Source organism: Peromyscus californicus, unplaced genomic scaffold (genome assembly GCF_007827085.1).
Source record: "Peromyscus californicus insignis strain IS unplaced genomic scaffold, ASM782708v3 Scaffold_17__1_contigs__length_78620276, whole genome shotgun sequence".
Lineage (NCBI taxonomy): Eukaryota > Metazoa > Chordata > Mammalia > Rodentia > Cricetidae > Peromyscus > Peromyscus californicus.
In genome coordinates, this window is record NW_026294469.1 from 5,679,291 (window position 1) to 5,696,889 (window position 17,599).

A 17,599-nucleotide genomic window follows, 5' to 3' on the forward strand; every position below is an offset into this window, starting at 1 on the left:
CTGTCATCTTACTTCCTAGTGCTGGGATTAAAGGCGTGTGCCACCATGCCTGGTTCTGTTCCCAGTGTGGCCTTGAACTCACAGAGATCCAGACAGATCTCTGCCTCCAGAGTGATAGGATTAAGGGCATGTGCTACCACTGCCTGACCTCTATGTTTTGTCATCTGATCCCCAGGCAAGCTTTATTGGGGTACACAATATATCACCATATTTCCCCTTTTTTGTCTGAAATAATAAAAGGTTATAACTAATATAAGAAAAACTATATACAATATATAGGCAAGAAATACATCAACAATGTCTAGTCCATTTGCATTTGACAAATTCAGTGAAAATATTCCATTATTTATACTATTTTGGTGAGTCCATGATGTACCTAATTCACTTTCTATCCTAACTTGTATTACCAACCAAAAATATCTTTTGATGTCTTTCAGACTTATACACCTTATACTTCTTTAGTGAGTTTCTTTTCTGAATCTGATAACAAGGAAAACTATAACTATAACTATCTAGTCTTCAACTCCCTCAGAGACCTGAGAAGGGAAAAATATTAACTGAATAAGCAGGAAGTGCAAACAAGCGACTTCCAAAAAAATGAGAGAAATGACAGAAACAGCTGGCTGTCTGGACAGTCACCCAAGGTTCCTCTGCAAGGTTGGGGCATCCATCTTCAGCCTATATGCCTAGCACATCTGACAGACTCATCTGTGAAGCAGGATTTTCTGAAAGGCCTTCCTACCTTGTCTTGCAAAGTTTGGCGTCACTTTCTTCTGTGTCCTGCTTGTTCGTTTTGGACAGCATTCTGTCAGTAGTTGAGGCAAGGGAACTTTCTTACCTAGTGGCTAACTTTTACCACAAAGAAAGTAAATTCTGTATGGAGTTTCTTCAATGCCCTTCATTTTCTCTGAAGTAGATTGGTGCTGCCAGGAACAGACATGTCTCATTGTCATAAAAAAAGAAAAAAATCTGTGCTATTAAAATATCTTAAATGGTCGGGTGGTGGCGCACACCTTTAATCCCAGCACTCGGGAGGCAGAGGCAGGCGGATCTCTGTGAGTTTGAGGCCAGCCTGGGCTACAGAGTGAGTTCCAGGACAGGCTCCAAAGCTACACAGAGAAACCCTGTCTCAAAAAAACAAAAAACAAACAAACAAACAAAAATCCTAAGTGCCATATTCTGCAGATCTCTGAAGATGACCTGTATATCTAAGATATATCTCTGATTGATCTTGAAAACATACCTAACCTTGGCTGTCCTGGAACTCACTTTTGTAGACCAGACTGGCCTTGAACTCATGGAGATCCACATGCCTCTGTCCCCAGTGCTGGATTAAAGATGTGCACCACCACCACCTGGGTCCCCTCTCCCTTTTACTCCCTATTGTAACCTTATACTGGTTTACCTCCTCTTGTCTTTGGAGTTTTAACTCAGATAGTCTTCTTTAGTTAGAAAGGACTTGTGAACTTACTATTAAGGTAATTTGTCTAGGTCAAAGCATTGGTAAACTTTAAATAAGAGTGATGTCACCATTATAGATTATTTACATAATAACAAATGAATCTGAAATGTTTGTCAAGTTTTCACTTTGTGATTCTATTTTTTATTTATTTACTTATTTATTTATTTATTTTGGGTTTTATTCAAGACAGTGTTTCTCTCTGTAGCCCTGGCTGTCCTGGAATATATTTATTTATTCTTATTTTTATTTATTTATTTAGGTTATCAAGTTTTCACTTTGTGATTCTATTATTGAACACTGGAGTAAACCTGAAAAGTGTGAACATATATGGTAACAATAAACCCACTTGTATTAATAATTTTATTTTAATTTTTCAAGGCAAATGCAATAGGCCGGAGTGCTAAAACTGTCAGGGAATTTCTAGAAAAGAATTACACAGAAGATGCAATTTCTAATGACAACGAAGCTATCAAACTCGCAATCAAAGCTCTGCTAGAAGTAAGTGACCTCGTAAGGTATGTTCTGAGAATATGGCTATGGTTTCCTTACCCTTTTGTTCACCAATACACATTTTTCAGAGGTAGGTGGTTGTTTATACATAGTGTTGAAGAATCAAACCAGGGCCACACACACATACCAGGCACACACTCTACTACTGAGCTGTGCCCAAGCCAGCTGAAAAGGTTCTTATGTGTCCTTGTTCTACACTAGGTTGTCCAGTCTGGTGGGAAGAACATTGAACTGGCTATAATAAGAAGAGATCAACCTTTGAAGGTGAATTATTGACCAAAGTAGAAATATTACTAGCATAGCTTGACAGAAGTTAAAATGCTGTTGGTATCCGTGAATTGCCATTGCAAGCACAGTGATTTCTGTTGGGGCTGAGTTGCTATCTCTTGCCTATTGCAAGCAGGTACTTACTTCCTGTCTTTGTGAAGACTTAGAGGGGTGAGTGCTTCACATAGATCTGCCCACTTAGTATCCATGCCTGTAAGTAGGAACCATTACAGTTTGCCCATTTTCTTGTTACCTCCACTATGTAAGAGAACCTCCACTTTTTCTGATCACTGTCGTAGCCATGGTTTCTCTGGTCCTGCCCAGCCCCTCAGTCTGGATGGATCTTTCCCACCCCATGATCCCATAGCTGCTTATAAAATAATTACTTTAAGGCTTAATATTAATTACAAACTGTATGGCCCATGGCTCAGGCTTCTTGCTAGCTAGCTCTTACAACTTAACTCAACCCATTCCTATTAATCTATGTTTTGCCATGTGGCTTCATGGTATTACCTGTTGTCTCACATCTTGTTTCTCCTGGTGGCAGCTTGCAGCATCTGCCCTGACCCCGCCTTTCTTCTCTCTCTATCCCTCTTGGATTTCCTGCCTGGCTCCATTCTGCCCTGGCACAGGCCAGTGCAGCTTTATTTGTTAACCAATGAGAGCAACATATATTCACAGCACATTTCCCACAACACACTGTTGTTTTTTCCCTTGTTCTGAGGGTCTAACCCAAGGCTTTGTGCATAAGTACTGTACTATTACTGAGCTACATACCTTGGTCCTGTGTGATGTTTTCTTTTTTTTTTATCTGTTGTCGATACATTTTCACTTGAAATGCCTTGAGCCCCTTTCACATTTTCATTTTAATCCCTAGAATCATAACCTTTTCATGTTTCTTGGTAACAAGTCCTAACACTGCTTGTATGTCTTTCTTTAAGCATTATGAGTTAAACTCGGAACAACTTGTCAGATCATTATGCTAGAGGACTCAGTGGCTAAAGAGCACTTGTTATGTGGTTTCCTGTTGTCCCTGAGATAGAATTGTTAGCTATCTATTTTTGCCAATAGTTCTCTATATAGATTGTACAAAAATATAGGAAACTCTACTGTGCTTAGAAGATTAATTTTATGTATACTTTGCTTTGGGTTTAAGGACAGTATTTTCAGAAGAAATGTGTGTCAAATACAGTAATGTGTAGAACAATGAGGGTGTGTGTTTTACCACTGTTCCAACAGCTGGGACAAGATAATAGGACAGCAGCAAAGTTCAATAAATAAAAGGAATGGGAACAGAACTTGGTCTGCCCCCTGCATAGCTCCACAGAAAAAAAAAAACAGAGTGTAAACACAGGTTATAGAGATGTTTGGTGGGCTCGTTTTCACCTTTTCTCACAATGCTTTTAGAGATACACCAAGAACAGAGGGACCCTGAAGCCACAAAAATCAGGATTATTTCTTTAGCTATGTCACCTGTATACCTTCTGGAATAGACATACATATACAAGCTATGCATATCTTCTTGATGAGTGGTAGAAGGGTACATTTACTGGAAGAAAACTTATAGTACAGTTCCTTGTAACATTTCAGAATAAGCTACATAGTGAGTAGAGCACTTGGAACTTAGTAAACCTGAGTCTACACTCCAGCATATCAATTTTTTTCACAGTATGACCTTGAGCAAATTGCCCCCATCATTAATTTTCAGTTTTTTTATATACAAAATGAGGCTTGTAATTACTCTATCCAAAAATGTTGTATAGCCTAGCATGCCTGTCATACTGGCACTAGGAAGGCCAAAGCAGAGGATCACAAGTTCCAGGTAAGCCATGGCTATATAGCAAGATCTTCTCCCTCAAGGAAGCACGGGGCAGGCATAATTTTAATCCTGGCACTCAGAAGGCAGAGGCAGGCAGATCTCTGTGAGTTCAAGGCTAGCCTGATTTACATAGTGAGATCCAGGCCAGTTAGGGCTACATAGTGAGAACCTGACTCCAACAACAACAACAACAACAATAACAACAAACACTATTAGCAAATGAAGTATTAGCATGCTACGAAGTAGATTCTCACTGAATGGTACTCATTTCAATGAGTATCATTAAACAATAAGGAAAGATAATACGTCTACATTTGTGTTCTTATACACTGGTAGAAAATATTAGCATTTGGTTCTTGGCCTGCTGATCCAGTCTTCTGTAATGTCTAGATAAAGAAGCAAGATCCAAGCAAAAATGTAAATCAAAAAGACAGTTAACAGGGGAAATAAAGGAATAATAGTAAACAAATGGAAAAAATGTATTTACTAAAAAGAATGAAAAACCCACAAAATATTTCTTACAAGCAATGTCAACAGTTTTTAAAGGTAGAATTCAGAAAGTAAGCTTTTAAGCAAAACTGAAAGAAACCTTGGTGCTGACATGAAGATGATGATGTAAAGCACGTTCTAGAAGTCTTGGACACACTGGAGGAAGGTTGTAATGCCAACGTTAGAGGTGAGGCAAGAGATTAGTCAGAAGATGCAAATAGGAGAGCTGTACAGCTCTAAGGGAAACAGATCACAGACTCTCCTTCTCCACCCCAGGGATTCGGGTGACTTAATCGGGGACTATAAAATTACTGTTAGCTTATGTTAGTTGGGGAGGCCTTAATAGAATTATCATAGACTCAGTGGCTTAAACAACAAACACTTATTTCTCTCAGCCCTGAAATTCTGAGATCAAGTCATGGTCAGCTTCTAGTAAGGGCTTTTTGTGTCCTTACTGCTATGTGTACACACATGCACTTGTACTGTCTGTCTGTCTGTCTGTTCTCCCTCTATCCCATAATCTGTGCTTGAACTCCTCCTTTAGCTCCTCACATATACCCTAGAACGGGAATTAGAGACAGGACAGGAAATGGCAGCAAGCTATGATACTCAAGGGCCTTACAAAGATTCCATTGCTTTCCAAAACAGCAACACCAGCTTGGCACCAAATACCCAAAATACATGATCCTTGGGGGACCTTCCACTCTAACCATAGCAATAGCTAAACTATATAAGAGCAGCACACAGAAGGATGAAGTCATTTACTCAGAAACAAGCCTTGCATCTGGAGTGACAATTCATGTACAGGATGTCTAACTAAGTGCCTCGTCCGGCCCTGCAGTGATACCAGATGTCACAGACCTGATTTCACCTCAGTAGATGCGTGCTTTGCTTTGTAGTTTTTTGAGGCATTTTGTTGCATTTCTGAAGTTATACAATACAAAGCTACAGATAGAAAATACTCAAGTATTGTTATAACTGAAAAATATTTGTTTTCTTTTTTCAGATGTTTAGTGCCAAAGAAATTGAATTGCAGGTAACTGAAATAGAAAAAGAAAAAGAGGAAGCAGAGAAGAAAAAATCAAAGAAGACAACCTAGTTCTTAGGTCTGGAAGCTAAAGTTTTTTGCAGATTAGAATTTATTCCTGAGGTTTTAGAAGGAATAAGTGAATTGAAACAAACCATGAGTTTTTCTATGTTCATCTTCAAGAATGTCAGGTTTGAAGTTGTCTTCAAACATAGGTTAATGTTCTTTGAAATTCCTCAGTTTCACACGAGCCTCAGACTGTATTGTGAAACTCACTCAGTATGTTGCTTTTTGGCATACAAGCAAATTCTAGAAAAGATGATTTTAAAAGTTGGTAATATTTTGAAGTTTGTGTTATCTTCACTGTTAGTTAAGGAGCTAATCATCTCAAAATAAACTGAATACAATACTGAGCTGCATTCCTTGATGAGTGGTAAGAATATCAATGTGTTGGTGAAGTGTCAACAATTTGAGGAAAATTCATATGTGCTGACTCAGGAGGCTGAGGCAGGAGGATTTCACGTTAGTGTGATAGATGCTAAGAATATAGTGACAAGAATAAACTCAATTTGTTGACTTTTATTTATTTATTTATTTATTTTTTGGTTTTTTGAGACAGGGTTTCTCTGTGTAGCTTTGCGCCTTTCCTGGAACTCACTTGGTAGTCCCAGGCTGGCCTCGAACTCACAGAGATCCGCCTGGCTCTGCCTCCTGAGTGCTGGGATTAAAGGCGTGTGCCACCACCGCCCGGCTGGCTTTTATTTTTTTAAGACAGGGTCTCATTTAACCCAGGCTGGCCTCTAACACTCTGTGTAGCCAGAGGATGACCTTGAACTCCTGATTCTCCTGTCTCCACCTCCCAAGTGATTAGAGGTATGGTACCAACATGTCCAGGGAGAATTAGTTTTTATCCATATTACTATATAGTAGGAAGATGAGCATTAAACCACAATGATTTTCATTTGAGATTAGTGTTATGAAACTCTTTGTGTTTGCCTTCTCTTCTAATTTAGAGTCTATAGGAGCTTTAAGGCTGGTTCTGACAGCTTGCCTATGGTGTGACTTAATAAATGCTTGTAAAGTTGTTAACTTATGGATTGTCTCCTTTAAAGGGCTGGGCATTAGGAGAAAAGGGTGGACCAATCACCCTGTCTAATTACTTGTCAAGAACTCAATTTGTTCATCTCTTTGGCACATAATGAGAAGATCCCAGAGTTAGTGAAAAATATATACAAAGATACACACATATGTATATATGTATACACACATACAAGGTGGATTCTTAAGTCAAAATAGGCACACTTCCAGGAGTGGGAGACATTATTATATAGAAGTATGTGGCCCTAAGAAAACTGAAGGCACAGGGATTTGAAATGGCCTTCATCTACTGTTCATCCCATTGGATACATGCTGAGCAAATAGGGAAATTGACAAGATCTGATCCTTGTCCAGAAGAGGGCATAATGCCAAATAGTTGAACCCATTCTTACAAATTTATGAATGCTAAAAGTCTTACTTCCTTTACAACCTGTGAATTTAAAAGGACTGTTGCTAATGGTTTTGGTCTTTTAAAAAAATCTTCTATAATAAATGTAGCATACAATACCAGATCTTTAAAAAGGAAATGAAACATTTTATGTCTTTATAAACAAAAGAAGGGGATTAAACAGGAAAGTATAAATAAGAAATTACAGTTTATTTAAAAGGTAGCAATCTTTTACAGGAAGGAGGAGTGATGCAGTCCAGCTCTATGGATCAGCATGAAAGACTCTTAGAAACATACGATTGCAAACAGCACTGTGTTTGGATAATTGGTCTTCAGCTAGTGACATTGTTTTGGAAAGTTGGAATTGTTGGGGGTGGAGCCTTGCTTGAGTAAGGTCATCCCTTTTGGATTGGAAATGTTTATTCTATGCCTTTGTTTATTGGAACTATGTAACTTGATTTGTATTGTTCAGGGTGTCACAGTTAAGAGATCATGAATCTTACAAGAGAGTCTGCACTTAAACCTTTGAACAGTGTTGGAACTGTGTCTTAGTTAAGGTTTCCATTGCTGTGATGAAACATCATGACTAAAAAGCACAGTTTTTGGATGTCAACTTGACACAAGCTAGACTCATCAGAGGGAGTCTCAGTTGAGGAAATGCCTCTCTAAGATTCCACTTTAAGGCATTTTCTCAGTGATCAATGGGGGAGGGCCCAGCCCATAGTGGGTGGTGGCATCCCTGGGCAGTTGGTCCTGAGATGTGTAAGAGAGCAGGCCAGGGTAAGCAAGCCAATAAGCAGCACCTCTCCATGGTCTCTGCATCAGCTCCTGCCTCCAGGTTCCTGCCCTGCTTGAGTTCCTGTCCTGACTCTTCAGTGATGATCAGCAATGTTGAAGTTTAAGCCAAATAAACACTTTCCTCCCAACTTGCTTTTTTGGTTATGGTGTTTCATCAAAGCAACAGAAACCCTAAGACACCATGTTTAAGGCAGTGCTTGCATCCCCCCATCCTAATACTACCCAGCTAATGTGTTTGTAAAATACACATTTGTACATGCTTGCTGGTGCACTATATCCATTAGAATTCTAAGTTCTGTGTCATTTTATTTACTGGTATATGGCTAGTGCCTGGTACATAAGGAAATACTTAGTAAAACCTCAGTGAATACCACAAACCTATTATTTGTACTAAAACTTGAAAATCCAAAAGCAAATGCCAGTTCTTTCCAGTCTTTTTGATTACAAAGTAATGTAGCTGGGTGTGGAGATGCACATCCCAGCACTCCAGAGGCAGAGGCAGGAGGATCTCTCTGAGTTCAAGGTCAGCTTAGTCTACAAAGACAGTGTCAGGACAACCATGGCTATATACTGTCTCAAAACAAACAACAAAAAAGATAAATAAAATCACTGGCTAAAATTTGTTTACTCATTGTAGCTTAAGACATTATTTATTGAAAATGAGAAAAACAATGTACTTGTAAACAATGGCAAAACAGGTTTACAAGTTCTCAAAATGGTAAGTATGATGGTTAAGCTTGATTGCCATCTTAACTGGACTAGGAAATACCTAGTAAAGCACTCTTCTCAGAGTGTCTTAGAGGTTGTGTCTAGAGACTGTTTGAATAGTCTCTCTCAGTGTGAGTGGCACCGTTCACTAGCCTGGGAATCTGCATGGAACCAAGCGTGGAAGAAGGCAGAAGCCTGCTGTCACATGCCAGGCCCCATTTCTGAGCAAAGGCTTCTATTGCTGTTGCCTTTATGTGGAATTATATATACCCTGCCTGCAGCCTCAGTTGTAGACTGACACCAACAATGCAGGGAGTTCCCTAATTTCAATCTCGGACTGGGACTGAATCATTGCCCCCACCCCAGATTTATTTATGTGTATTGAGTGTGTTTCCTGCATGGCTGTATATGCACTACATTTATGCCTGGTGCCAGTGGAGGGCATAAGATCCCTTAGAATTCGAGTTACAGATGGCTATGGGTATTGGGAACCCAACTTGGGTCCTTTACAAGAGCAGTAAGTGCTTAGCCCTATCTTCAGACCCCAATCTCCCCCTTTTTGAGCCGCCTTGTCTACCTGACTCTCCAGCATGCAGACAGATATTGTGGCCATTCAGTTTCCAATCACATAAGTCATAGTTTTGTTCCTCTAGAAAATCCTCAGTAATCTGTTTATTTGGTGAATTATAGTTCTTGTCTTTGAGAGAGTTTGTGCATGTAAGGTTTCCCATACCGCACTAGCAATTCAGGGACAATCAAGGCCACCTAATTCAGGCATGGTTCTTGAATTTTGATGACTGTGCTGTTTCACTATGCTAGTTTCAATTGAGATATTTTGTTTCTAAGAAAGATTTACTTGGGTGGTGTCCAATAAAGATACAGGGAATAAAGGCTGTATGCTCTAGGGAAGGAGTCCAGAACTGGGAACAGCATCATCATTTTACGTCTTAGCAGTCAGCACTCAAACATGAGAATGCAAAGCTTTTTTGATATATTTCTTTAAGATTGATCCTCATTTTATGTGTAAGGGTGTTTTTCCTACATGTATGCCTCTGCACCACGTGTGCAGTGCTCCTGGAGTCCACAAGAGGGTGTTGGAATCCCTGGAACTGGAGTTACAGGTGACTGAAAAACTGTAAAGGCTGACAGTTGAACCTGGGTCCTCTGAAGAGCAGCCCATGACCCTAACTGCTGAGCCACCTCTCTAGCCCGGCCTTTTGGATCTTAACAGTGGTGTTATTTCTAACAGTAATAGGATGGGCCACTGTCCACTCATCTGTACTGTCTTTACACTCTGACTTTCTTAGTCTCGTTTTCTTTAACTTACTGCTTTTGCCAAAACATTTTATTTTAAAAAATGGTGAATCAGTAAAGATGATATGATTTTTCAATTCTCTGTGTAATAAATGAGAACAACACATCACAGTAAGAAGACAAGTTTTAAGAGAAGCATTTGTGTAATTGTTTGAATTCTCAGTTGGGTTAAGTACTTTTTAATGAACCACCATTAAAGACTAACTATTATTTTCTGTCTTAAATATTTTGGCAAACATTTCCTCAAATGGCAATGATGATTTGTTTCTTCAAGAAGAACAACTGACCTTGTTTATTAGCAATGACCAGAATTTCAAGGAATCGAGGGTCTAGTGATGCTGGCTGGTAGTCCTAGCAGCTATCCAGGAGGCCGAGGTAGAAAGGATTCCCAAGCTTAAGGCCAACATGGACTACACAGGGAGTGTAGCCCGGTAAACTCTGCAAGACCTTGTCTCAAGAAAGAAAGAGGGATAGGGATGACCTCAGGTGGTAGAGTGCTAGCTTTGTGTGCACCAAGTCCTGGGTTTAGTCCCCAGCATTACATTACAATTAATGACATGGTGGCACATGTCCATATTTTTAGCACTCATGAGATGGAGGCAAGAAGATAGAAATTCAAGATTATCCTCAGCTACACACCTAGTTTGAGACCAGTCCAGGCTACCTTCAGTCTTTCTCAAATATGTGTGTGTGTGTGTGTGTGTGTGTGTGTGTGTGTGTGTACATATATTTGGGCTGGAGAAATGGCTTAGCAGTTAAGAGAACTTACCATTCTCCCAAGGGCCTGGGTTGTATTCACAGCACCCACATTGTAGCTCACAACCATCTGTAACTCCAGCTTCAGGGGATCCAACACCCTCTTCTGGCCTACATGGCACCAAGGCATTCACGTGGTACAGAAACATGCAGGCAAAACACCTATATACATAATATATATTATCACATAATACATACATGAATGTATATGCTATATGTTATACATATGAGTATATATTCCTGTACATATGTAAGATTTCAAGCAAAAATTAGAATTTTGTAACACACACACACACATTGAGATTGGTACCTTTTGCAGTAAGGCTAATCTTGAATTCTAGTCAGTGACTCCTTTTCACAGCAAGGCTCCAATTAGTTATTCTACATAGCAAACAGGAGCAAAAGGAGTTATCCTGTGCTGGGACACTATTCACTGAGATCGCTAGAATCCATAAGGGCAAGGATAGAGTTCACACAAATTAAATTTTCCAGAGTCTGGTTTTGTCTTGCCTCATGATATTTGAGCCTATAATCACCTCTGCTGCTTTAACAATAGGTAACGTTTGAAGTCCATGTCTGCACCAGTTCTTCTGTAAACTTAGAGTCTTGTAAAACAGGATCTTGGTAAGTGAGGGGCTGATGTCTGGGACAATGCATACCATCAAGAGCTGCCTACTTTCTGCCCTCTGGGGGTTCTCCCATTGTGCTGTAAGCCTGTATTTAAGACCTCCTCCCTCCTTCAATAAACAGCATTCGGCATTAAATAAATAAATAAATAAGAAAGAAAGAAAAAGCTGTCTACTGCTCTGACTAGTAATCCTTAATGAACTCATTTTAATCATCTAGATGAGTTTGTGTGAGTCATTCTTTGGGATGTTGGTATTATTTCAGTGTAAAGGCTACTGTTACTGTTTACTCTCATATCTCCCCAAGAAAGATACATAACACTCAATGTTCCAGCAGGGTCTTGGCAGACCCAAGGATGAGACAGAGTGGATAAACTGCAGAAATCCTGAGGTGGCCATCCTCCTCTGTGTGGTTTGGATCAACATGCCTCCTAGATTAATTTTGTCAGCAGAGTGAATATGAAATGTGCCCTAAACACCTAAGGCTATTGATAAGTATTTTTGAATCCCTGGCAGTAGGTTTCTCCACCACCTGCTGGCATGGGACAACTGGAGAAGGGGAGTTGGTAGTCAGTGGGCTCATGCTCAGCAGGAGGTGGGGGTGAAGAAGCAGTTGGTTAACTGCCATCCTGGAGGCCTCAGGGATCTGTTTCTTGAGGAAGTGGAGAAGGCAAGTTGCTAGGACAAAAAATAGGCTGTTATCCCCGGCCCTGTGAATGGGGAGAGTGGAGATGGCCAGTAGGAATGAATGGAGATGTGCCCTGGTTATACTGACAAAGATGAATGAGTCAGGCAGGAGAGCAGCAGGCCCTTCATTGGGACAATTTGGAAAACCAGAGGGTGGAGGGTCCCAGTTGCTGGAGAGACCATGTATCCTGGATAGGTGCCTGCTTGAGCCCAAAGAGATGGTACCAGCACTGATGTCCCAGGAGCTTGGGGGATGGCACACCAAATCAGGGGATAATGTGTTCCAGGAGTACCTGAGCCGTCACATCCGCTGTTTCCCTGGAGGTGGGGAGTGCCTCCATCCATCTTGTAAAAGTGTCAATAAGAGTTAAGAGATAACAAGGCTTTTTATGAGTGGGCGCGTGGGTGAAGTCAACTTGCCAGTACTCACCTGGTTGGTGTCCTTGGAACTGGTGCAGGGTCTGGCATATCTGGAGGGCCTTCTGTGGGTAGGCCTTGGCACATATCTGGTGGGAGGAGTGGACCTGTAAAATATGGGCTCAAAGATGGGTGGGGTCAAAGAGGGGCTCCAGAGACTGATGTTAGTTTCCACCAGGACAGATTCCTTGATACAGCAGCAGAACTCTTTCCCCGGGACCCTGCAGGTGCCTGTAAACAGATGGAACAGATGTATACCTTGGTGTCATAGCAAAGGCTATGTCTTTGGGTTAAAACATTTTTCCTAAGGTGTAGTTTTAGCCTGATGAAACATACCTTTAAGTCTGTCCATAGAAGACAGCCAGAGGAAATTTACTCAACAAAAGAGGTTGAGCAAGCAAAGGAGGGGGAGTGAGGGAGACTGAGGAGCAGGGAAGGAGGAACAGAGTTGAACATGCCTGTAGGCTTCCATACCCGCTTTAATGCTAACCCGTTTCAGAAGGGGAGCAGTTGGCATTTCAGCAGGGGTTTGCCATATGTGACTGGAGGACAATACAGTAGTGCTGAGAAAGCCTCTATACAGTCCTAAAAGCTAGGACAGTAAAGTCCACAGAAATGTAAGAACTTCGGAAAACTGTCTGTAGTCAGTGCTCTATCAGTTTATCAAAACTTCAGTTTTCAGTGCTAAAATTCTGAAGCCTGTTTATCCTTCGCTATGAAGCCTGTGAACAAGGCAAACCTTCTGTATTTTTAACAGGAAACTTAACTAATGAACTAATGAGCTACCAAGGTGGTTGTAGCCTTGGGGGTCGAGGAAGAGCTGTTAGACTGGTAAATCTGTCAGTACCCTAGTCATCAAACACTATCAGATCTGAGAAGGATGGATTTCACCTGAGTAAGCAGAAGTGACAGGAGCTTACTGGTTATCCAGGCAGCTACACCAGGTTCATCCATGGTCGTTGGGTCCCAAGGCAGTGCCAGTCTTCAGCTGCCACGCCCAGAAGATCTGATAGACTTTCCTGTGGAGTAGGAATTTGGGAAGAGTGGCCTACCTTGTCTTGGCAAAGTGGGCCAGTCAATTCCCCAGTGTCCTGCTTGTCCACAGTCTGGACAGGGTCTTGGCAGCAGTCAAGGTGCAAAGCAGTTTTCCATTCCATGGCTGGCTTTGCTACACTTAAAGCAAGCTCCAGGTGGAAGTTCTTCTGAGGCCACCCATCTTCCTTGGAGGAGATAGAGAGGTGCTGCCAGGAGCTGGCATGTCTCTATTTTTAATTTAAATGCTATATTCTGAGATCTCGGAAGCGTTTGAGGATCAGGGAATTATTATCTGTTAGGTATAAGCAGTTTAGTATCTCTAGAAGGAAAAACCCAGTTTTTACAGTGTAAATAATTTAGTGTTTCTTAAATCAATACCAAGGGGATTACTCTTGCCAGCAAGATATATCCCTGTACATGAATGCGTGGAGGCGCAGCTTTAATACCTCAGCAAACCAGCATTGTTTTACATCCTATCTTTCATGAACCTTCTTTTTAGGGCAGGACAGGAATTACCATATAGGAATCCATCCTAATCTAAAATATCTTGGAGACCTGTTGTCTCTCAGTGGACCCACTCCATGTGGTCACCTTTATTCAAGATGGCAGTGAAGTCATATGACCTCCCTCTTCTTCGTCCTTAGTCAAAATGGTGGCTGCCCATGTGCTGTACTTAATTAAGGTGGTGGCAGACCACATGCTGTTTTCCAGAGCAGTTCTAATGTGGGGTTACCAGTTTTAACTTAATTTTTTAAATAGCAATAGTTGATACACACAACACACATACACTCAGGCATCCAAGACCAGTCAGAAACAAGCATGCAATGGCCACATTTCCATCCATACAAACAAAATAATCAGGACTTTTCTTTTCTTTTCTTTTTTTTTTTTTTGGTTTTTCGAGACAGGGTTTCTCTGTGTAGCTTTGCGCCTTTCCTGGAACTCACTTGGTAGCCCAGGCTGACCTCGAACTCACAGAGATCCGCCTGGCTCTGCCTCCCGAGTGCTGGGATTAAAGGCGTGCGCCACCACCGCCCGGCTCAGGACTTTTCTAATAGAAAGAGAAACAAAACTTTTTGTGGTAAACCATATCAGATGACCAACTTAAAAATCCTGAAATAGCCGGGCGGTGGTGGCGCACGCCTTTAATCCCAGCACTCGGGAGGCAGAGCCAGGCGGATCTCTGTGAGTTCGAGGCCAGCCTGGACTACCAAGTGAGTTCCAGGAAAGGTGCAAAGCTACACAGAGAAACCCTGTCTCGAAAAACCAAAAAAAAAAAAAAAAAAAAAAAAAAAAATCCTGAAATAAGAGTTTACAGTGTAAAGCAGCATGTAAGAAACCATAGGAATAAAAAAAGACTTCTTAGGAGTGAGGAAGTAGAGCCATAGAAACCCTGGAATGTGGGTCTCCAGGCCAAAAGAGCCAGAGTGGAGCAAACAGCTGGCCGGAGCTTAAGCTGTGAGTCTCCTAGGCTTTTGGGAGTGAGCAGTCATGTGCTGGGTGTGAAGTAGCAGTTGTCTCCCGCTTTCGTTTACACATTGTAACAAACAGAAGAACGACATTTACGACATTTCCGCAGTTTAGGGTGGGAGAGCAGGGAGGAACAGGGAGAAGTATCTATTGCAGGAAGAATCCTAGCCCTGCCAGACCAAAGGCCAGGGAAACAGGGTGAGCAAAGTCAAAGTGGGCACCTTTGGTGGGCCCTGCCAAGGTGTGCCAGGGAGAGAAAAGAGCAGGAACAGTGCAGCGGGGGGTGGGGTGGGGGACGGACTGGGGACTGGGAGAGGGACTGAGTGAAAGGTCATCTTGGCTTGAAGCATGAGAGCAGGTAGACAAACAGGGAGTGGAGAGGTGGGGGGTGGGGGAGGGGGACACAGACACAGACAAATAGTGAAAAGGGAAGGGGTGGTGCTGTGGGATGTTCTGTATGGCAAATGTGTTGCTAATTAGTCAATAAATAAAACACTGATTGGCCATTGGCTAGGCAGGAAGTGTAGGCGGGACAAGGAGGAGAATAAAGCTGGGAAGTGGAAGGCTGAGTCAGAGAGACACTGCCAGCTGCCGATGACAAACAGCATGTGAAGATGCCGGTAAACCACGAGCCATGTGGCAAGGTATAGATTAATGGAAATGGATTAATTTAAGATGTAAGAACAGTTAGCAAGAAGCCTGCCACGGCCATACAGTTTGTAACCAATATAAGTCTCTGTGTTTACTTGGTCGGGTTTGAGCGGCTGTGGGACTGGCAGGTGAGAGAGCTTTGTCCTGACTGTGGGCCAGGCAGGAAAACTCTACCTACAGGGTGGGAATGCAAAACTTCTAACCCTGGATGAGGGAGCTCAAGCCAACATATGGTGTGAGACAGTCCCAATTTGGACAAATTTTGTAGGAGACACCCCAAGGATGTCTGGGGATCAAACTTGGCCTTTTTCCGGAGACTGAAGGGTACAGAACCGCATCCAGATCTATAAACCTACAGCTGTGAGTGGTGTGGGGATTGCCTCTGTGCAGAACATCTCCTGCGCAGGGGAACCCCAAGGGGCAGGGGCTGTCCCTGCTCCTGAAGCGGTCTGGAGTTACCTGGTGCTGCAGCTACCTGGAAGGTAACCCAGAAGCCTTTGACTCAGAGGGGGTCAAAAGACTTGGAAGAGATCCTGGATTCCTTATAGACTGTTGGTTTGGAAATGATTGACTTACTGAGCAAAAGTCGGTCCGGTGTTGTGTTGATATACTGTGTACCATAATAAACTTGGCTGAGGTTCAGACAACAGCACCAGCCACTAGATTAAACATAGAGGTCAGGCAGTGGTGGCACACACCTTGAATCCCAGCACTTGAGATCTCATGCCTTTGCTTGGGAAGCACACATGCCTTTAATCCCAGGAAGTAATATGGCAGAGAAAGGTATATAAGGTGTGAGGAAGCAGGAACTCACTCTCTTTAGGCTGAGGATTTCATAGAGGTAAGAACTAGTGGCTGGCTGTTCTGCTTCTCTGATCTTTCAGCTTTCACCCTGATATCTGGTTCTGGAGTTTTTATTAAAAAGACCATGTAGATTTGAACAACATGGTGTGGCCGAGGTGGGGTGGAAGGGAGAGTGGCTTCCCACATTGCCAGAGGACCAGCAGGGAATGCATCCATATGGCTGGCAACCAGTGTGGGAGGCCCAACTTTTCCTGGGTTTTGGCACCAGATGGTAAGTGTTTTTGTATCTCTGGTAGTAGGTTTCTCTGCCGATGCAGGAAGCAAAATTGAGCCAAATTAAAAGCAAAGGACCAAGTTTTAATCTGAGCAAAGCACTCCCAGGTGATTTCAGGGGAAGGAAGGAGAAATCATGTGGTAGGTCTACGATCCCAGGAAGCAGTCCGTATGTGACTAGATTGTAGGAGGGTTGTGGATCAGTTGTATGGCCCCAACTGAAGACTGAGACATCTGAAGTTGGACTATTGTACATAGATAATAGTGTCCTCCAGGAGCTCTGACTAGGCAGAATGATTAAAAGAGAGCACTTCAAAGAGCTGAGTCCAGCCTGCTTCTGTTTGGCCTAAAGGCAAGTTTCTTATCCAGCATCTACCTCCCTCCACCTCTTCATCTCTTTTCCTTTCCCCTCTTCCAACCCAGTCCTCCAGGCAAAAGTATTTATTCGCCACCTCCCCAGGTCTTCAAGGAAGCAGATGTCATTTGTATCCTGACATGCAAGTACAGGGTTAATACTTAAACATTCATGGGGTTCTTTGTGTATCTGCTCACTCTTCTGCATTTTCTTGTCTATACTGATAGGTTTACTCTTCAAGGTTGTTTTGAAGTCTTGCTATTTTGGCCAGCTCTCAGTGGAATGTCAAATTTCATCTCATATGAAACAAGGAAAACATGTATAAAAGATTTCATAGAAATCCAAATGGTAGTAATGCCAGCCTAAGATCCAGAGCTTTGCTATGGATGGACTCTGGTGGTTTTAGTTTGTTTTCATTTTGTTATAAATGTGGTTTGGCCTAAAATATTGGTAGGTCTGTTTTTATTCTGGCATTGTCTCTTGACTATATCTTCATTGTAGAAACTCTGAAATACTCATGTTTAATTATATGTCTGTATATGTCTCTGTATGATCATGCTCACATGAGTGCAGGTGCCTGGAGGTCAGAGGCATCATCAGGTCCCCTGGAGCTAGGGTTACAGATGGTTGTAAGCCACCAGACAA

The 17,599-nt window shown here is 42.0% G+C and overlaps 1 protein-coding gene across 1 annotated transcript in view; it reads left to right on the top strand.

Moving 5' to 3' along the window:
- Positions 1 to 6,058, top strand: part of Psma8 (proteasome 20S subunit alpha 8) — a 49,102-nt gene extending 43,044 nt beyond the window's left edge. Inside the window, exons 5-7 of the mRNA XM_052741414.1 lie at positions 1,841 to 1,960; positions 2,174 to 2,236; positions 5,554 to 6,058. Of these exons, the coding sequence (XP_052597374.1) occupies positions 1,841 to 1,960; positions 2,174 to 2,236; positions 5,554 to 5,646 (276 nt within the window). The 3' untranslated portion in view covers positions 5,647 to 6,058. The remainder of the gene's footprint in view (positions 1 to 1,840; positions 1,961 to 2,173; positions 2,237 to 5,553) is intronic.
- The last annotated feature ends 11,541 nt before the right edge of the window (positions 6,059 to 17,599 follow it).